Source organism: Melospiza melodia, chromosome 20, assembly GCF_035770615.1.
Source record: "Melospiza melodia melodia isolate bMelMel2 chromosome 20, bMelMel2.pri, whole genome shotgun sequence".
Lineage (NCBI taxonomy): Eukaryota > Metazoa > Chordata > Aves > Passeriformes > Passerellidae > Melospiza > Melospiza melodia.
The window spans coordinates 9,816,105-9,834,714 of record NC_086213.1 but is presented as its reverse complement, the minus strand read 5'-3'; the positions used below and the strand labels follow the sequence as shown (position 1 = coordinate 9,834,714).

Sequence of the window (18,610 nt, the reverse complement as noted above, 5' to 3'; positions counted from 1 at the left end):
AGAAGGGGAAGTAACAAAAAAGAAATGGAAAAGCTTAGCTTTCAGTTGATGTTATCTTCCACTGTCAGACCCTCAGCTTTATGTTGTGCTTCTGTTGTGTTGGTGAAGTTCCTGGCCCTGCTTAGAGAGATCCATGTGCAGCAAAATTATCTTTGCTTGGCAGCATCTCTGGGTGCTGTTGGAGAGGTGGTGTTGAGCAGCTTGTGGGAGATATCTGCTGAGAGGCACAAACCCTCTGCCATCACAGGGATGCCAGCAAACACCCAGAGAGTGGTAAAACAAGTCTTGAGTGCTTATGGCTCCTCTGGTGTAGGCAACAGGAGCCTTTCCAGCCCCACAGTGCTCAGCACATGGGTGTAACTCTGGAGCTGCCTTCATCTTCAGTGTTCTTCCCAGTTGTCCTAGAAAAGAGGTCTTGTGTGAGGTAGGAGTCATTCTTAGCTGGTTTTCCCCCAGAGTGTACTACAGCACTGGTCTCACACAGAAGGGTGAGAACACTGCGCTGCTGAGAGAATCTTGGAGTGTTGTGTAATCAAATTTCCACTTTTTGCCGTTCCTGAGCATCTTTCTAAACTTGGTGGCAGGCTGAGTTCAGGGGTAGAGTGCAGAGGAGGATTTTTCTAAGGAAAATTCCTCTCTGAGACTTTTTAAGCTGTGGTAGGAGGATGACTAACTGTGGGTACACCCAGACATTTCCCTTTGGACACACCTAAACACACTCTTTCCAAGAAGAGGATCATGCCACCTTCCAGTATGGGTGGAGAGAAGATTTAAAGGGAGACAGGACTGTTGGGTCTTACTGTCCATAACACCACGTCTCCTGGTGTCACAGTGAGGAATTCTAACAGAGCACAGTCTTGGGGTGATTTATGGTGTATTGCTAAATAAGGTTTCTTCATTTCTTTGTCCTCCATCAGCAGATGTGTGTTATTTGTAGACAGCAGAGGCTGTTGCCTATTTTTACACTCAATTAAATTGTAACTTCATCACTGGGGCCTCTGCTGCAAGAACAAGGCAGGCAATGCTCCAGACTGATTAATTATCAGCTTAATGCCTTTGGCAGAGGCGTTTTGCTGCCATTGTGGGGCATGGTCAGGGTACTGCTGCCCTTTGTGATGACAGGAAAAGTTAGGGGTTGTGTCTGTGCTGTTGTCTCCATTGAGCTTGTTTAGTGACAGGATTAGGCTTGGCTGTACAGACTGGCACATGTGAATAAGAGGTCCAGAGGAAATGATCTGTAACACTTCTTGAAAATAAGCCTCTGCAAAAATAGAGCAAACTGTAATACTTTTCTTGATGTGGAAATGAGTGGGTTGGGCATTTTGCTTTGGTTTTCAGAGAAACTGGTAGCTTGCAGAATTTGGCTTGCAGTATTTTTTCCCTTGTTTTGTTAATGAAAAAATCATAAATATAGTGGAAGGATAAAAATGGACGAGAAGTAGTTTCTGCTGCTGAATCAGCTTGAGAGAAGTCCATCAGCCTGTTTGAGAAACCAGAAGTCTCTTCAGACAGCTGAGTCTATTTTAACCACAGTAAGCTCTGCTGGCTTTTCCCAAACACTAGTTTGTTTCTGGAACCCTTCTTGAAATAAATGTTTCGTTTTGTTGGCAAAATTTTACAGATCTTTCTTGTAAGTGGATCTTGAAATGCTGAAGCTGCACATGTGTTTGTTGCCTTGCTACAGGCAGCTGTGATCTGAAAATGCCCTTGCTAGGTGTTGTGGCCAGCTCTGCCTGGTGAGGTTGGATTTTCAGAGGTTGCTATTGCCAGTGATGGTTGGGAGAGCCACCAGCTTCTCTCCTCAAAGCCTTTCAGGCATTGCCCTCTTATCACACCAGCACAGAGTCAAGAGATAAAACCACCAACCACCAAGGTCGTGTTGTTGTTGGGAAAGTCAAGCAGAGCATCTCCCTTGCCAGTGCTGGTCCTTGTTTAACCCTGGTCCCTGCACACACTGGCTGCCAAAAATCAATGACTTCCTTGGTGATGTTTGTTTGCAAAGTCTTTAAATAATGTAGAGTGGAAAAACAACCATACTGCAGAGTGTGCATTAGCTGTTGGCTAATAAGTTATTACAAATATCTTCTGAGTTGGTTTGTGTAAGCTCTGGTTCCTCTTCATTTCCTATATAGGTAATAATACACTGAGCTTCCCCAAACCCTGCTGGCACTATGCATATTAAAGTGCAGAGTTACTGGGCTGCAGTGATCACAGCACATTCAGCCTAGAAGTGTCTATGAAACCTGTTTTTGTGGCAGTGATGAACCTGGTCTGGGCAAAAACCACTTCAGACATTTCCTGTGTGCCCAGCAGCTGCCCTGCAGCGAGTTCCCCAGCAGCTGCATTGCACTTCTGGTGTGTCTCCTATCTCCTGGTACATCTGGGGCTGCAGTTCCTGTAGCAGTGAAAGTCCTGGGTGTTTTTATCAACCTTGGCTTTCTGCTCTTCTTGCCTAGGACAGCAGGAGCTGGTGGGCTTTGAATGCTCCTGAGAATTCTCCCTCAGTGCTTTGCCATGTGCAAAGCCTGTGATGGTGCTTGGGGTTTTCTTCTTGCACAGCTTCCCTGGGCTGGTGCTTTTAGCCACAGACTGGTTTCCCACTTCATCAATGTGTGTATGAAATTGGATGACTTAATGTGTGCTGCTTTCAAATGCAGAGGTTGAAAAACAAAGCCTGTTGAAAGAAGTGTTTGTCATGCAGGGAAGTGCAGCAAACACTTTCTTGAAGTATCACAGAAAATTGCCTTTTCAACAAACAAGGGGACTTCTAAAAGCTCAGCAGAGTTTGGTAGTGAGAACAGCTGTAAGAACAGAGGGTGGCTCTGGGCTGTGGTGGATGCTTGAGCCCCTCCAGGGAAGGTGCCCTGTTCCCCTGCAGCTGTGGCTGTCTCAAATCTCAGATACTTCATCTTCCTCCTCTTCCTCCAACCAGTCTTCAGCAAACATCTGGAAACCCAGGTTTCACGTGGTGAGGTTGAAAGGATAGAAGAGAAAGCAAGAGGTGCTGAGGACTCCAGGCATTGACAAAGGCAGGGAATTTGGTACAGCTTGATGGGAGGCAGAGTTCTGTGGACTGACCAGGGTGAAAGGGATGAGAGCAGACAGTGGAGAATGCTTGGAAACTAAAGAGAGTTCTAGAGTGGATGCTGGAGGTTTTGAAATGGTTTGGGTCAGAAGAGAAATCCTGTACACTGGTATCTAAACAGCCTGTGAATAAAGTGATGCTGCCCTGGAAGTGGAATCTCGTGCTCTGCCTCTGCTTTCAGGACTTCTCCACTCACCCACACAGTTGCTGTCTGTGAGTGTCCCCAGCTGGGCCTTGAGTTTAGAAGTGACTTCTGGTTTATAAGCTGTAGGACTGACTTCTTGCTTACAGATTTTATATAGTTGGTCTACTCCTGTCTGATTTCTGTTTCATCAACAGGATTTAGTTGTTTGGCCTTCTGGGTCTACCCAGGGCTGAAATATTTGGCTGTTTTCATGTCTGTTCTTTGGCAGTGCTTTGGTGGCTCTGCTGGACACGTGCCAGGTTGGCACTGGTGTCACCATGTGCTGCACAGCCACCAAGGCTCCTGCTGGGACTTTGTGGGGCTGTATTTTTGTGGGACACATCTCTGCACTCTCCTGTGCTTGTGCCATGGATATATGGATGTTTCCCTGGGGCTGGGGGGAGGTCAGCCAAGGCAGGAGGTGAACTCCCAGGATGATAAGAGCATCACAGTGCAGCACCTGTAGTGAACTTAGGAAGATGAGGATTTGGCCTGGATTTGGCCGGTGTTGACCCCTGTTACAATCCAGAAAGCTTTAACCACCTCATAATGGCACTGTTAAGGCATGTAGAAAATATGGTTGGCAAATGTTACTTTTCTTGTCTGAGATCTTTCATTTTGCCCTCTAATGGAAGGTGTCACTTGGGCACTTTTCAGCCACGGGGTTGAATTGCAGGTCCCAAAGTTGTGCTGCTCTTATCTTTCTGTTCAGCCTAGCCCTGCTCATGTGGGCACAGCTGCTAAAAAGGGCCAAGTTAAATGTGGAAATGATTAAGGCTCTAAGATAGCAGTGTGCCAGCATCTGTGTTGCGTGCCACTGTTAATCCCTGGAGCCTGAAAGGACATGGAGACCCAAGCCACAATACAGAAGATCAGCTCGGTTAAACAGATGCACTCTCACAAATCAATAATATGCTTAAATACCTGGCATTTTCAAAGCAAGCAGTCTTCCAGGAATTAACCTATAATATTTTCACCCTTTCTTCAGTCTGACTCATAGCAGAGAACAGATTATCTTTTTAAAAGGTAATACAGCAATTAAATGTCTGAAATATTTCAGCGCATAAATCCCTTAATTTTCCATTTTCTATTTCCCCAGGAACTGGCAAACTCTGTCTACTTGGTTATGGAGGTGAGTGTGTTGGTTTTTTTAACCTCCTTTCCCTCCCTCTTTCTCTTTTTGAATATTTTAAACCCATTTTAAGCAGATCAGCATGTTTCACAAGTGGTGCTTCCTGCTGGCAGCCTCACCTGTGAGGCTTTGTTAATCTAATCTGCAGCTCAGGCCTTGGAGAGTGTGGGTGCAGAGAGCAGCCAGGGGATTTTCCATCTTGCTGCTCTCAGAAGGTCCTGCAGGCACAGGCTTAAGCAGACACTGAGTTTTAGGGGTTAGAAGGGTATGATCAGGCATCCACCAGAGAGAATGTTCTGGACACAGATTACCTGCAGAGCCGCTGAATGTTTCCCTTGCTCTGCAGTTCTCACTTGGAGGTCTTGTTGACTTTTCCTAATGATGTGGAACATTGATGTGAGGAGTTTGAGTGTTCAGCTGTGTCCACTCCCAGGCCTTCCTCAAACAGTTTTCTGCTGCTGTCTCCAGTGCTGACCCCTCTGCTTTGTTCTGGTTCTACCTTTCTGTCTGAAGGCCTTGAACATGGATGATGCTGGTGATGCTGGTGTATCATCATGCAACATAATATTTAGGAGAAATAGGAGAGGAACCCAGAGGAATGGGGTTTTCCCCTGCCAACTTCTGGATAGTATTTTAACATGTGTGCTTATTTTTGTTTAAATATTGTGATAAACCTGCCACTCTACTGAAGTTTACTGTTTTTCTTGTTAATCTTTGATTTGCCCTGTGTTAACTGAGTTTTCTGTTCTGTTTGCAGTACTGTAATGGTGGTGACCTGGCAGACTACCTTCACAGTAAGTACAGCAGGATGGAGAATATCCTCTGGGGGGGTCACCCTTCATAATCTTTGGAAAACTGAGAAACCATGACAATAAAAGCTGGTCTTGTAGTCCTTTCTATGTAGGTCAGTAGTGACTGTTGTCAGTAGTTATATATTTTAGTTGCAATGGCCTTACAGGTTAAACATATTCCAACACTACTAGGGACACAGTTTCTTTTCTTAGTGACTGGAAAAAAGCTGTTTACACTGAAGCCTTGCAGTAGTGTTGGATTAAAATAAGATCCCAGGAGTATGTTCTCTAAGGTGTCCCCACATCTAGGGCAGAACATATTTCCTGTTTCAGCATATTGAGGATGGCTGTGGTGTAGCCAGTAGTGCTGGGAGGGTGACCCCATTAATTTTGGGGTCTTCTGGAGAGTATAGCACAAGTATCTGGGACCATGGTGCCTTGAAGAACCTTTTGGTGAGACTCAGGGGTGTCTTTGCCATCAAGGGAAATGCTTTGCAGGTCATCCAGCTGTACTGCTGGGACTCAGGCAACCCCTCAAGGTATTTTTCAGTGCAGCCCAGGGACAGGACCCTGGTTTGTGAAAATCACTTTGCACCTCAGTACCTAGAACAGGTAGGAGGATAAAATGTTTAACAATATACTTGGCTGCACTCAGATACAGCCCTTTTATTTATTTTTTTCCCATGACTTTGTTTTTTCCCTAAAGTAGCTTTCTGGTTGTTTTGCATGTTAACTAGAAGATTACTAAATGTGAAGAGACAACTTTAATCTCATTTCATGTGTGGCTCTAGGTCATGGTTAAACAAAGTTTGTTCACATTGTTCAAATTAAAAGCTAGTCAGCTGGATAATACTTCAGGTCCTTATTGAGGTATGTGATGCCTGGAAATGGCAAAAATTGAAGGATTAAAAGATAAATTTACATTTGCCCTACAGCTAGTGCTGGTGTCCCTAGAATAATAATTTGGGGCTTGATGCTAGCATGCCACACTTTTCCTGCAGGGTAATGAATTATATTTGTGGACTTGAATTTTCAGAAAGAGTTTAGTACTTGAAGGAAAGAGAATATTCTGTCTTTCATGTGTTTTGTTTGTTTAAAGCGTGGGTGAGATAGAAGTGACAGGCATTTGTTTTTTAAAATCCAGGTTTAGTGTGTTTTGTCTTAGATATGTTTTGCATCTGTTGGGTATTGCTGTGCTCTTTTTAGATCTTTAGTGGTGGCAGAATGGTCTTATGGACACCTGTGGAGGATGGTTTTGTATTTGGTACCTTCTTGTTCTTTCTGATTGCAAATGCAAATTTCATAAAGCAAATGCTTTTAAAAAATAGCAAAACTTCAGTTTTGCTAGTGCATGGGCTTTGAAAGCTAAATTTTTTAGCTTTCATGCACATGAAGTGAACCTTGATCTTAAAGCAGTGGGCTGTGCACGCTTACTGGCAAAACGTGTGTGCAAACAAGAAATTATATAAACAAATGACAGAAACAAGGATTTACAGGAAATCATCTGCTCTGTACCACTACTTCTGTGTGTACATTGTTGTTTTCCCTTCTGCCACCCTCCTCCCCCGCAAAAAAAAACCCTCAAGAAAAAAGTGAAGCATGCAGTTAGTTAGGCCGTTAATACAGCTCACTTCCTGGCCTATCAATTGAAATTACTCAGGAAGCTGGTGGCTAGTTTGAGACAGTGACAATGAATTGTATTTTCCAAATAAAATTCAGCTTTACCGCAGTTTGGTTTGTTTGAGTGTTACCTGGTGCAAAACTTGATATTTCTTTGCCTGAGTTCACGTGAGAAAGTTAACCTTTAGCTCTGTTTTTACCAATAAAATATTTTGGTTTGGCAACTGTAAAGATTGTTGTGACTGGGAACACTGTGACTGAGTGCTTAGTTTTGTTTTAACTCTTAACACTTGTGTGCTGGTTGCCAGTGAAGAGAACCCAGCAGGCACCAATTTCCAAGGGAGGAGTCAGGAAGGGACTGCAGCAAGAAGGTTTAGTTACTCCCATCAATGCCAGATCCCAGAGCCTAGATAAAAGTCAGATTTCTCCATCTCACCACATGCTCCTCTGGGGTATCTCCTCTTCCAGCTTCTGCAGGCTTCCAGCTTCTGCAAAAGAACTCAGGGTTCTTTTGACAGGAGTGGTTTTTTCACTGAAAATCATCTTGGAAAGTTTAGATTTCTTCAGTATTTGACTGGTACTCAGGAGGCTCATCTCTACTGAGTAGTTATTGTGCTGCTTCAGTTATTCTGATAATTGTGTGATGGTGTTTAATTGCAACATCTACTTTCCCACTGGCTCCTCAGACGTTTGTGCTGGTTGGTAGTTCCTGTAACACTTAAGCAAGCAGCACATGCAAATCCCCTGGTTCTCATTGAATGAGTTGCTTGTAAGCTTCCAGATCCATTCTGCCCTCTAATTACAGGCATTAGGCAATGTGGTAATTCCATGCTGAATCCAAAGGCACTCTCATTCTCCTTGTCTTCATGACTGGAGGACGTGCACAGGTGCACGTTGGAGTGCACTGTGTGTGTCTGGCTGGATTTTATGGTGTTGGGCAGCCCCATCCATCTCTGGTACAGCCCAAGGCTCTGTCGGCTCTGCTGTGGTGGTGTCCTTGAGAGGCCAATGCAATTTCCCTTCTGGGAGATGTCTAGAAGTTGCTTTCAGTGGAGGGCATTGTGTATTGAGCTGAGAGTGGCAGGTGTGTGCTGGAGCTGGGGGAGGTGTTCCAGCAGTGACCAGCTCTGTACAGGAATATCTGGGATTGTGTCCTCAGGTACTCAGGAGCAGCTGGGCTGAAATTCCTTAATTTCTGTGAGTTGGCATTGGCACAGGCTGTGGACACTCATAAGAACATATTTGTGATGTTTCTTAAAGCTGCTGCTTTCATACCATAACAGGGAATTTCTTGGTTTGACCATGCTGGGAGTTTGATCTTTCTAGTCCATCCCAAGTAGTGCAGGGACCCTGTTGCAAACCAGCGGTGTGGAACATTGCTCTGTAGCTTTTCTCCCTCTACAGCCAGTTAATTAAGAAGGTCTAGTCCCACCACAGACATATCTGGAATAAGTGTTCTGGCTTGTACAGAAGAGTCACAAGAGTGTGAATCTGTGTCACTGACCATGGGTAGATGGGATAGGTTCAAAGCCAGGCCCCAAACAAGTCAGCTTGCTCTCAGACTTCAGTGTGACTTGGATTGGGCCCATGTTAGAGATACTTGTGACACCTGTGGGTAAGAGGAGATGTTCTTTTTCCTAAATAACTGTTCCAAAATGATGGTGTAACCCAACGTCAGTGGGTGCCCTGCAGTACATCTCCTGATCAGCTGACAGGGGCTGTTTACTGCACTTCTGAACGTCTCAGAACAGGCTGACCAGGGCACTTCTTAGGTGGCTTCATCCTTTTTCTCTGCCTTCAGAGCTCGAGGTATGTGGGCCCCAGAGTGACCCAGAGTAAATATTTTCTCTGATCTACTGACCTGAGCAGCCCAAGGCAGTAAGAGTGCCTCATCACTGAAGTGGAGCCCATGAAAATAAACACAGGGATATTATTGCTTCCCAGTAATGGCAGAGTAGGGCTTGTGAAACAGCATCCTCTGCAAGAATGTGTTGCTCACCACAGACATCCACAGGGATGCCCAGACTTTAATGCAGGATTATATTTTTCCAGCAGTTTTCTGGTGAAGATGAGAATATCCCCTTTTTACAGGGACAGACTTAACAAGTTCCCTGTTTGAGATGTAGCAAAGGAAGACAATGTTTTGTTCTCCACTGTTTTGAGGTTTTCTTGAGCTTTTTTTTTTTTTTTTTTATGGCACCTAAATTGAATGAGTTTTTTGTATCTTCTCATTCCCTCTGCTGTTGGTAGCTGGTCTGGGAGAACTTTTGCAGGCCCAGTATCCTGAAGTCATTGGAAATGTCAGTTGTATTTATGTTTCTGTCCTTCAGTTGCAGATTGCTGCTGTCACACAGTAGACTGATGGGCTGAGGATGAGAGATAAGGAGTTTTGTTTTCCAGTGTTACAGCCTGTTTGTTAATGGGGAGAGGTAAAAGGGTATTGCCCCTGCTGTCTCCAAGGAACTGACTGTCCCTTTTCTGTTCCTGAGGACAGAGCCTCAATTTCCCAGTCCTGCCTGGATTTGTGAGATTGAATGCTGCCAGAGGATCCAGCGGATTTCTCTGGCTGATTTTGCAGCCCTGCAATGGTAGCTCCACTCTGCCACTGCAGTTGCACTGTGGGACTATGTCTGCACAGGCCCAAGACACCAGTTTAGATTCTGTGTGCCAGGAAAACAATTCTTTTGCAGGGCTGAGAACTTTCTATGGACTTCTTTGAGGTGGAAATGCTTAAATTCTGCGGGAACAGGTAGTTTAGAAACACTGTTTTCTATTGATGAATTTTTGTGATCTTGTTAGCAATGTGGTTGTTTTCAGTATTATGAAGAGTCAGAGTTGCCATCAGGGAGGCTCAGCTGGTTTGCTGAGGGCTGTGGCTGGTGCTGTGTTTGCCCTATAGCCCCCAAATTATCTGCAGGACAGGGAACACCTCAGAGCTGTGGCTGCTCCTGGGACTGCAGGTCAGGACGAGGCTCTCCACAGCTCCTCTGCTAGAGGCTGAGTGTGTTCAGCCAGGAGCTGGTAATTGCCTGCTGCCTTAATAATAACAATTATCAGGTTTCAAGTCTTGCTTCATGTTTGGAGGAGGGTGATCAGCCTGTCCTTTCCTGGGCCTGAGCTGAATTGGGAAAATACAACTTTTGAATTCCTGCTGTTTTGTTGAAAGATGGTGTTTTAACCATTCCTGTATAGATTTCCTTGAGTACAAGTTGCAGAAATACTACAGAGCTCTTTTGTTGGAGGGAATATTTAGCACAGCTAAGAGATGCTGGACTTTTAATGGACAGAAAATGGTATGGGACTGAGTACACTGTGATAATTCAGGAGGAGGTTGGGGAGAGCTTTGTTAAAGATGAGGCAGTGCTTTCTTCAGAAGATGCAGGTGTGTTTTGAAGACTTGCATCTGAGCTGCCTCTTGGTATCCTTAAAATCCCTTCACAGAATCTCCCCTCTGAAGAGGAGTCTCGTGAACTGCAGCTGAGTGCCAGTTCATGGGGAGAAGGCTCAGTGAGGGGACAGAAACTCCGTGTACATGTGCACTGCTCTCACGTGTTGGAGGCCAGGACCACCTGATAGCCATGGTGACACTTTAGCTGTGCTTGTGCCTCCCAGACCAGTGAGCCTTGGGAGTGGTGGGAGCTTATTTTCTATTCTAAGCGCTGCTTAACTTATCTGTGTCCCTTGCTGCTTCCCATCCATGTATTTTACAAGTTAGATTTTTCATTTCCTGTGTTGTGTTAAAGCTGTGTGCAGCCTCAGCTGTGTTTTCATAAGGATTCCTCCCTTCTAGCTGACTGGCTAGGGTGATGTTTTGAAGCTCCTGCCAGCCTGTTTTAATGTCTTACTAGAGAACAGCTGGAAGAGCTATAATGAAGTCCCAAGTAATTTACAGGACTTTTTACAAAAGAAATAATTTTATTCAACTGGAATGGTGCTTCCTTGAAGCCTGACTTGCTCAGTGACTGAGAAGGAGGCAGGCTGGTAGCACTGTTGATCCTGGGGTTTGTTCAGCAGGCTGTTCCCAGCTCTGGCAAGAGTTTCATACGTGTAGTTCTTAAAATAACGAGAGCTGATGTTGCACTGCTCTGATTAGAAGAGCCAGTTGAAAATTATTTTAATCCCTTCAATGTTTGTTTTCACACCATGGTCCCTGGAAAGGCTGTATCTCCAGAGAGGCCGCTCCAGAGCTGCTTTATTTGCAGATTTTGATCACTAATACGTTCTTTTAAAAAACTTGGCTTGTGAAAACATTTTGAGATACTCTTGCTGTATCTGTGGGTGGAGGGTGGCAGGTGATGGTTTGCAGGGGTCATTTGGTAAGGTCTTTTGTCAAGTTCTGAACTGTGGTTCACCCAAACACGGGGTTTGGGATTAGAATTCTGGTTTGGTGAGGTGATGATGCACAAGGGTTAGGCCTAGATTTGGATTCATACCCTAAAGGTACAGATCCCTGCTGGCCATGTGCCCTAACCTACTGTGAATTTAACCTATCAACCCTTCCCAGGTCCAGCATGGGCCTCAATGACTCTTGCAGGTATAAATCCTGATCCTAATTGCCTTTCCTCTGAGCTCCACATTTAGACCTGGTCTATGTGATAAAGCTCTGACCTTGGGTATCCAGCTGCTGCTGACCATAATCCCAGGCAGCCACAGCCCTGCCTGGTGCTTGCCTGGATCTGCCTTGCTGAGGGAAGCTCTAAACCTCACCAGATGCCACTTTTGGACACGTTAATAACCCAGATTCAGCACCCAGGGCTGGCCCGAGTTCACCGTGAGGGACTCAGGGCTGAAAACAGCCTTGACCACAGAATAAGCTGGGAATGCAAATGCTCTCCCTTGTTGCCTGTAGGAATCATTCAGAAATGGTGTGTGGGGAAAAGACATCATAGGTGGGAATAAAATGACAAATTAGAGTTAATTGCTGTGAGACTCTGCCCTCTGGGCTCCTCAGAGAACTGGCACTGTGAGTTTTTCATCTGTGGTTGTTTTTCTTTCCTCCTTGCCAGCTATGCGGACACTCAGTGAAGACACCATCAGGCTCTTCCTCCAGCAGATAGCAGGTGCCATGAAAATGCTGCACAGCAAGGGCATCATCCATCGGGACCTGAAGCCCCAGAATATTCTCCTTTCCTATGCTGGGGGCAGGAAATCAAATCCCAACAACATTCGCATAAAGATCGGTAAGGCACCGCTACAGTGTCACCCTGAGCACTTGGGAGTTTGGTGATGGACACATGGAAACCTCCATTTTACTTTGGAGAGCTGTCTAGGAGGAGAAAAGCTTTTCTCCACTTTAAAAACACCCTAATGTTTCTCGTTCTTAGCTCCTCTGGTAAATGCAGCCTTCAGCTGCCTGCAAGCAGTAGGAGCAAAAGCTTTCTGCTCTGCCAGGACACAGATTTGACACAAAGGAATTGGGCAGGCCTTGCTCTGCTCTCAGTTCAGTGGTGCCACCCTCAGTAAAAACAAACACCAGCCTGCCCTAATTGGCTTGTAATCTCCAGGCTTATCAGAAAATGAGCAGAAGTTGTGACTTTTGTCTTCAGCTTCTCACAGTGTTGAGGTTAAATGTTGTTGTCTGAAGACCTGGTACTAGGTGCTCTCCTGACTGGCCTCAGAGTGGGTTGTCAGGCAGACCCAAAAGTGGGAGTTTTCTCAGTCTGAACCAGAGACAGGCTTCTCAGCTGCATCTTGAAGAAATTCCCATTCTGCACATCAGGCAAGTGGCACAGATGCACCAGTAGCTGGGATGAGTGCTCCAGAAATCCAGTTACAGAGCACACATATTCCCTGCAGTCCCTCAAAAATAAGATGACATCACCCTCACATGTGGGCTTTTGGTTACATTACAACTCAGAGCTGAAGCTGACACCAATTAGGTAAAAATTAGGTAGAAGTGTTCCTCAGCTTAACCCTGTGCTGTGGAGAAAGTGTTAGTGCTTTCCTTCAGCTCGGAAACCATTTCCAGTGGAAAAGTTTGAAATGTTGCTGCTTGTTCAGCTGAAGCATTTTGATGTGGTGTTTTTTTGGTTTTGTTGGTTGGTTTTGGTTTTTTGTTTTTTCTGTCAAGCAGAGTTAATATCTGTAAGGAATGGATTGGGAGCTGCAAACAGGCAGGAGGGCTGTGGGCACAACTGCTCTGGGTGTGATGTAACCTGCAACCCTCCTTGTGCTCCCTGAGGAGTGCATGGTCCAGGGAGAACCTGGCTGTACCAGTTCAGTAGTGACAGATGACAGTGTAAACAGCTGTGTCAATGTCCTAGCTTGAAATATCTGGTAACCTTGAGAGAACATCTCAGTGTCATATGATCAGATGCCCAGTAACCTGCAGAGGTAATTCCTCTTGGTATTCCTTGTTCCTGGCTCTTCTACTTGCTAAGTGAACTATGGCTCAGTTATCTGGCCTAGTGCTGGGGTTAGCACAGTTGGTACTCTTCTAAAGGAACAGAACAAGACTCATTTTGGTAGGGCTGGTCTAGAAATGTGGGTAGTGGTGAGTAGTGGTTCCTCTGGGATGTTTCACATTGCAGCCTTTTTAATAGAAGGCAACTTTCAGTTCCCCAATGAAAGGCAGAGACAGCAGCAGATGAACTGGCTGGTTCTGAACTGGCACATTCTCACTCAAGTCAGGAGAGCCTTCCCAGCTGACATTTCAGAGTGCAGGCAAATGGGTTCTGATCCCTGAAAGAGGGATGGGAGTTTGTTCATCTGAGCACTCTTGGGACTGGCTCTGTCCTTTTGTAGTGTCTGTACTGTGCATTAATAACTCGCACAAGGATGCTCCTGCTCAAGAACAGCTGTCAAAGTCTTACCAAGATAGGATATAGGTTGCAAAGGTTGATGGGAAGTGAAGGTAGAGTAGGAAGAATGAACTGGAGAAGGTGCAGGCTCTCCAGAGCTGGTGTCTGCTCCTGACCCACCTCTGTTTCTCCTTGCAGCTGACTTTGGGTTTGCCCGGTACCTGCAGAACAACATGATGGCAGCAACACTGTGTGGCTCACCCATGTACATGGTAAGTGTGACTTTTCTAGAGGATTTTCTGTGTTGCTCCTGCTTTGCTCCCCAAAAGCAAGGCTTTGCTTTTATCTAGACTTTTCCCCAAAGGTGAAATTTTGTTTATTTGCCTGAAACCAGCACAGTCCTGAAGTTCTGGCTGCTGGTAGTGTCAGACAGCAGGTGCCTGTGCTGTCCTGTAACTTCCAGGTGAGATGTGGATAAACCATGCTTTCAGGATGGCTGCTTAGACTGTGAAACTGATGTGTGTAAGAAACCAAACTGATCCCTTTACCCTCTTTGTACTTCCCACTCTGGGATCAGGTTGTGATGAGGTGATCTCTTATTTGTGCTCATGGCAGCAGTCAAGGTCTCGGTGTCACATCAAGTCACTGAAAGGAAAAATGAGAAAACCAGACAGAAATAAAAATGTCATAACCAGACTTGTAATAGTTCCTGGGGACGTGGGTGTCTGAGCTCAAAGTAAAAAGATGATGTGAGTCAATTTAGGTTGAAGTTTTTACAGGTGCCCTGGGGTAAAAGGCACCTCATTTCAAACACTGTCTAATCCACTCCTAAGTTTTTTGTCTGTGGTCTTTGGGCAGGGTTAGGCTGGATTGTGCTGCACTGCACAGGCCTAGTGCATCTGGTAGTCTGCTCCACAGAACTACCTGAAGCAAAACACACTTCCTCTCTCTCCCTTATTTGAAGCCTGATGTTTATTTGAGCTATGCTATATGTGAAGATGATGTAACTCTCTTCTCCTGTGAGAGTTTCCTGAGTTGTCTATTTTTAGTGATACTTTTTCTTTCAGAGTCCCTTGTGGAAGTAATTGAAAACACCCAGCTTATTTTCTGAAAGGGCTGGAGGAAACTAGTGATGATGGTTTTTTTCTGTTTGTTTTTTATTTTTATTTTAAACAACACTGGATGTTAACAAGAAATGTCAATGTTTCATATTGTTCTCTGTTTATTGATGGGCTTGAAGGAAGATGGGAAGGGTTCAGTTGGGATTTAGGGAGGATTTTGAAGTCTTTCCCTCCTGCTGTTGTAGGTCTTGTGCAGGAGCCCTGGGAACATCTGCTGGCAAGGCAGGACTTTATTCCCTGCTTTAGCTCACAGCCTATTGCTACTTTATTTTATTTTGCTCTTTTAAAATAACAGAAAGGTATTTTACCCCTACCAAAAGGAGCTTTCTGTCTGAACCCCAGTATGATCCATGCCATGGCAAGACTTGAAACCTCCTTGTGCAGTTCTTGTCCTGCTGCTTTGGCTTTTTTTGGTGTCATGCCTCCTTCCCTTAGGAACAGACCAAGCTCCTCTCCACAATTTACTTGTTGCCTTTTTTTTTTTTTTCCATTACATGTGGCCTTTACTAATAACAGAGCTAAAAAATTGATCCTGTTCCATGCTGGCAGCAGTGCAATGAAATCTGTGGTTATAAACACGAGGGATTAGCCAGCCTGGCCTCCTGTCCCTCCTCTGCTGCTGCTCCTGAGGCTCTGCCTGCTGAGCCAGGGGCTCTGGGGGCTTGCACTGTCTCCAGCTTTGGGAGGGAGCAGCTGAGGGCACAATGTGGGATTAGAAACCAGAGTCTGAGGCACAGCAGGGCTCAAGCTGTTGGACTGGAACGCTGCCTTTGAACCCAAACTGTGACCTTGGCACCAGGCCCTGCAGCTGAATTAATGTGCTGCCATCTTGGGCTAAATGAGGGAAGTGCCCAAGTGGTGCAGCTCAGGATGGAGGCTGGAGTTCACCTGTGCAGTGGGAGCCTTTGCTGCTCTGGATCTTTCTCCTTGCTTTGGTTGAGAAGATCTGTTTGTGATTTCAGTGGGGTTTCTTCTGGTACACTGGGAGAAGGGGAAGTACTGAGTTTGCCCAAAATACACAATATTAGGATGTATTTTTGTCTTCTGAATGAAAGTCTGTGCTTTCCCCACTTAAATAGGGAAGTGGCCCATTCAATATAGTGTTACAGTCTTATTGAGAGTAAATCTTCCATGGTTATTGGGGAATCTAGCTCAAGAGGTTTTATAGCGTGATGGTGACTTATCTCTTGGAGTTGCTAAAAAAAAACCAACAAACCACTAAAACTGCTTCCTCTTATAAAAGAAATTTCTCTTCTCTCCCCCAAAAGGCACCAGAAGTCATTATGTCCCAGCACTATGATGCCAAAGCTGACCTCTGGAGTATAGGAACCATCATTTATCAGTGTCTCACAGGAAAGGCTCCCTTCCAGGTAAGTTGCTTAAGTTTGATGTTTATGACTCTCTCCTGCTTTTTTAATCTCTTATTTTTTCCTGCTAATCAGGTTACTCTAAGGCTTCTGTCACCTCTAATATCAACTCCTATAGATCCAGCCCCATGAAGGTCTGGCTAACACCTTGACAGTGTTGTGCTTTATGTGTTGTAATTCTGGTTGTGTTACTAGAATATGACTCTTCTCTGGGCTGTCTCTCATTAAAATGTATTTCCCAGTTCTAGGATCTTAAGAAGGGTCACTTTTTGAGAAAATTACCATGAATCAGTTAAAGCAGTGAGGGTTTTTTAGGCCTACACTTAGAAAATCAGTTTCTATTTACAACTGTAGTCAGTGTATCATATATAATTATAATTCTGTTGGATATAGGACTATAGGAAAGATTGTAATTGCAAGTTAATGTTCAGGATGATTTGGTGGTAAGTTGTGTATTGCAGCTAAATCAACTTGGTTTTCAGAGCAGTTAAGTAGGATAATATCAAAAGGTTCTTATCTGTCATCTCACAGCAGTCTCTTCCAGCCTGAAATGTTTATGTTCATCAGATCCAAACCCCTCCAAATATAACACAGCCCTGTAAAGCTCCACCCTGTACTTAATGCCATAACTTCTGGTTGAGCTGCAGCATATACTTTGTGAACAACATTCTCTGATTTACCTTACTCCTGTTGCTTCAGAATTCCTTCACATATTTTTCATCACCCATAGGTGGAATTCATATAGACTCAGTGTATTTTTTTTGTTAGCCACACTCTGTGCTGCTTTACTTCTTCCATCTCTGAATGAGATCAGCAGACTCTCCCTTGAAATTACTCTTTCAAAGTATTGTGTTTGTCAGATTTTTCCCCCTTGCTTTCTGGTCCTCTCTTCTTATGGCCTGACATCCCTTTATCCTGATTCCCTAACAAAACAAAATGGGAAAAATCCCCAGCAAACCCCCAGAAATGAATAAAAAGGAAATAAAAATGAATAGCACAAAAGAAAGTCAGAGGGAAATTTATGCTCAAGTAATAAGGCAAATTTTATGAAGTGAAGGACTTTATGAGCTTCAGTTCCACAGCTCTTTAGGGTTTCACACAAGACCTGGAATGTTTATGCAGTTACATCATCAGGGAGGATAAAGTGAGTTCTGAGTCTGTTGCAGGAAAGAGTGGGCAAATACAGGAGTAAACTAATGGTATGTTTTGGTTTTGTCTAAAGCCAAGAACACTTTTTTCCTTCAGGGTAATTTTTTCCCTGCTGCTATGAGAATCTTCCACTCCAATGCTTTGTATTCTGTCCACCAGCTTCCTCTGTATTTAGAGCAAGACTTCATTTCCTTTGCATGTTACTTTTTTTATAAACCCCTGCAAAATGCACTGAAACTTCTGAATGGCTTCTGTTTAATGGCTGCATCCACTTGTCATCAGTGTTGATACCTTTGTTTGATAGGAGAAAAGGACTGTTAGGATGAAAGAAAATAAATATTTGTGTGTTAAGAAGAAAATGGAGGGGAGGAGAAAGCAAGCTTTGACTGCATGCATAGAGAGCATGGCACAAATTCTCCCTTGTACCTTGGTGCCTTTTAGTTATTAAAGGCACTTTGATACCTACTCATTCTAATGATTTAATTACTGTTTAATGTGGTGGCTTTATCATAGGGGTTCTTTGATTGAGGCATGGCAATGCCCTGCCTTGGAGTGGGCAGTGAAGGGACACTTCAGTCCCTGCCCAGCAGTTCCTGACCTGGTTTGTGCTTGCCTCATTGGATAACTCTGTCCATAAACATCTGTTGGGCTGGGAATGGGGGTTACTGGTTTCTCTATTTCAGTTTTCCCCACACCCTTTCCTCTTTTGGAGGTTGTATTTGGAAACAAAATGCCAGGCCCTGTTTGTGACTGCAGTAGCAGCTGTGGATGTGTTTGATCAGGGAGAGAGAGGAGCTCAGCCCAGATGGTTCTTTGTGCCCCTTCTATTTGTTTTGGCCATGCATGTCACAAATTGCCTTTCAGATTGAGGTGCAGGTGAAGGAAGCCTGTCCAGGGGGAGCTGGTTAAAGGTTAACTGGCTTTCTGTCTTTGTTGGCATGGCTGTGTTGTAAGAATTTGCTGATGGGCACTGAGTGGGCAAGAAGCTGGTGGTTAAAGGGCTTTTAGGAGAAAAAAGGGGTAGGGAACAGATTTAATGCCATGGGCAGGAATGAGCTTCTAGGAGAAGAGATGGGTAGGGGACAGAGGTGATTGAGTACCAGGTGATTGAGTTTTTGGGAGGATTACCAGTGGGTGGGAAGGAAACAGGCAGATTCCACATAGTGCCACCAGCAGACCCAGCTGCACAGGGAAGCCAGGAACTGGATTTCTGAGTGAATCTCTTCAGGCTGAATCCTCACTGTGCCTTCTCTCCCAGGCTGGCAAAGACAGCCCCTCTTCTCTGCCTCGCTGAGATTCCCACGGGAATCTGGAGCTCATGAAACATTCTGAGTTTGGGTGCCACTGCCTGAGCCAAGGAGGCACCTTCAGGAGGATGCAAACAAAAAGGACTCCAGTGTTATCTGCAGTGAGGAGGAATG

The 18,610-nt window shown here is 44.8% G+C and overlaps 1 protein-coding gene across 3 annotated transcripts in view; it reads left to right on the top strand.

Moving 5' to 3' along the window:
* Positions 1–18,610, top strand: part of ULK1 (unc-51 like autophagy activating kinase 1) — a 74,740-nt gene that overhangs the window by 10,986 nt on the left and 45,144 nt on the right. For all 3 annotated transcript variants that reach the window (XM_063173581.1, XM_063173582.1, XM_063173580.1), the window contains exons 5-9: positions 4,369–4,401; positions 5,159–5,195; positions 11,819–11,992; positions 13,751–13,824; positions 15,942–16,043. In XM_063173581.1, the coding sequence (XP_063029651.1) occupies positions 4,369–4,401; positions 5,159–5,195; positions 11,819–11,992; positions 13,751–13,824; positions 15,942–16,043 (420 nt within the window). The remainder of the gene's footprint in view (positions 1–4,368; positions 4,402–5,158; positions 5,196–11,818; positions 11,993–13,750; positions 13,825–15,941; positions 16,044–18,610) is intronic.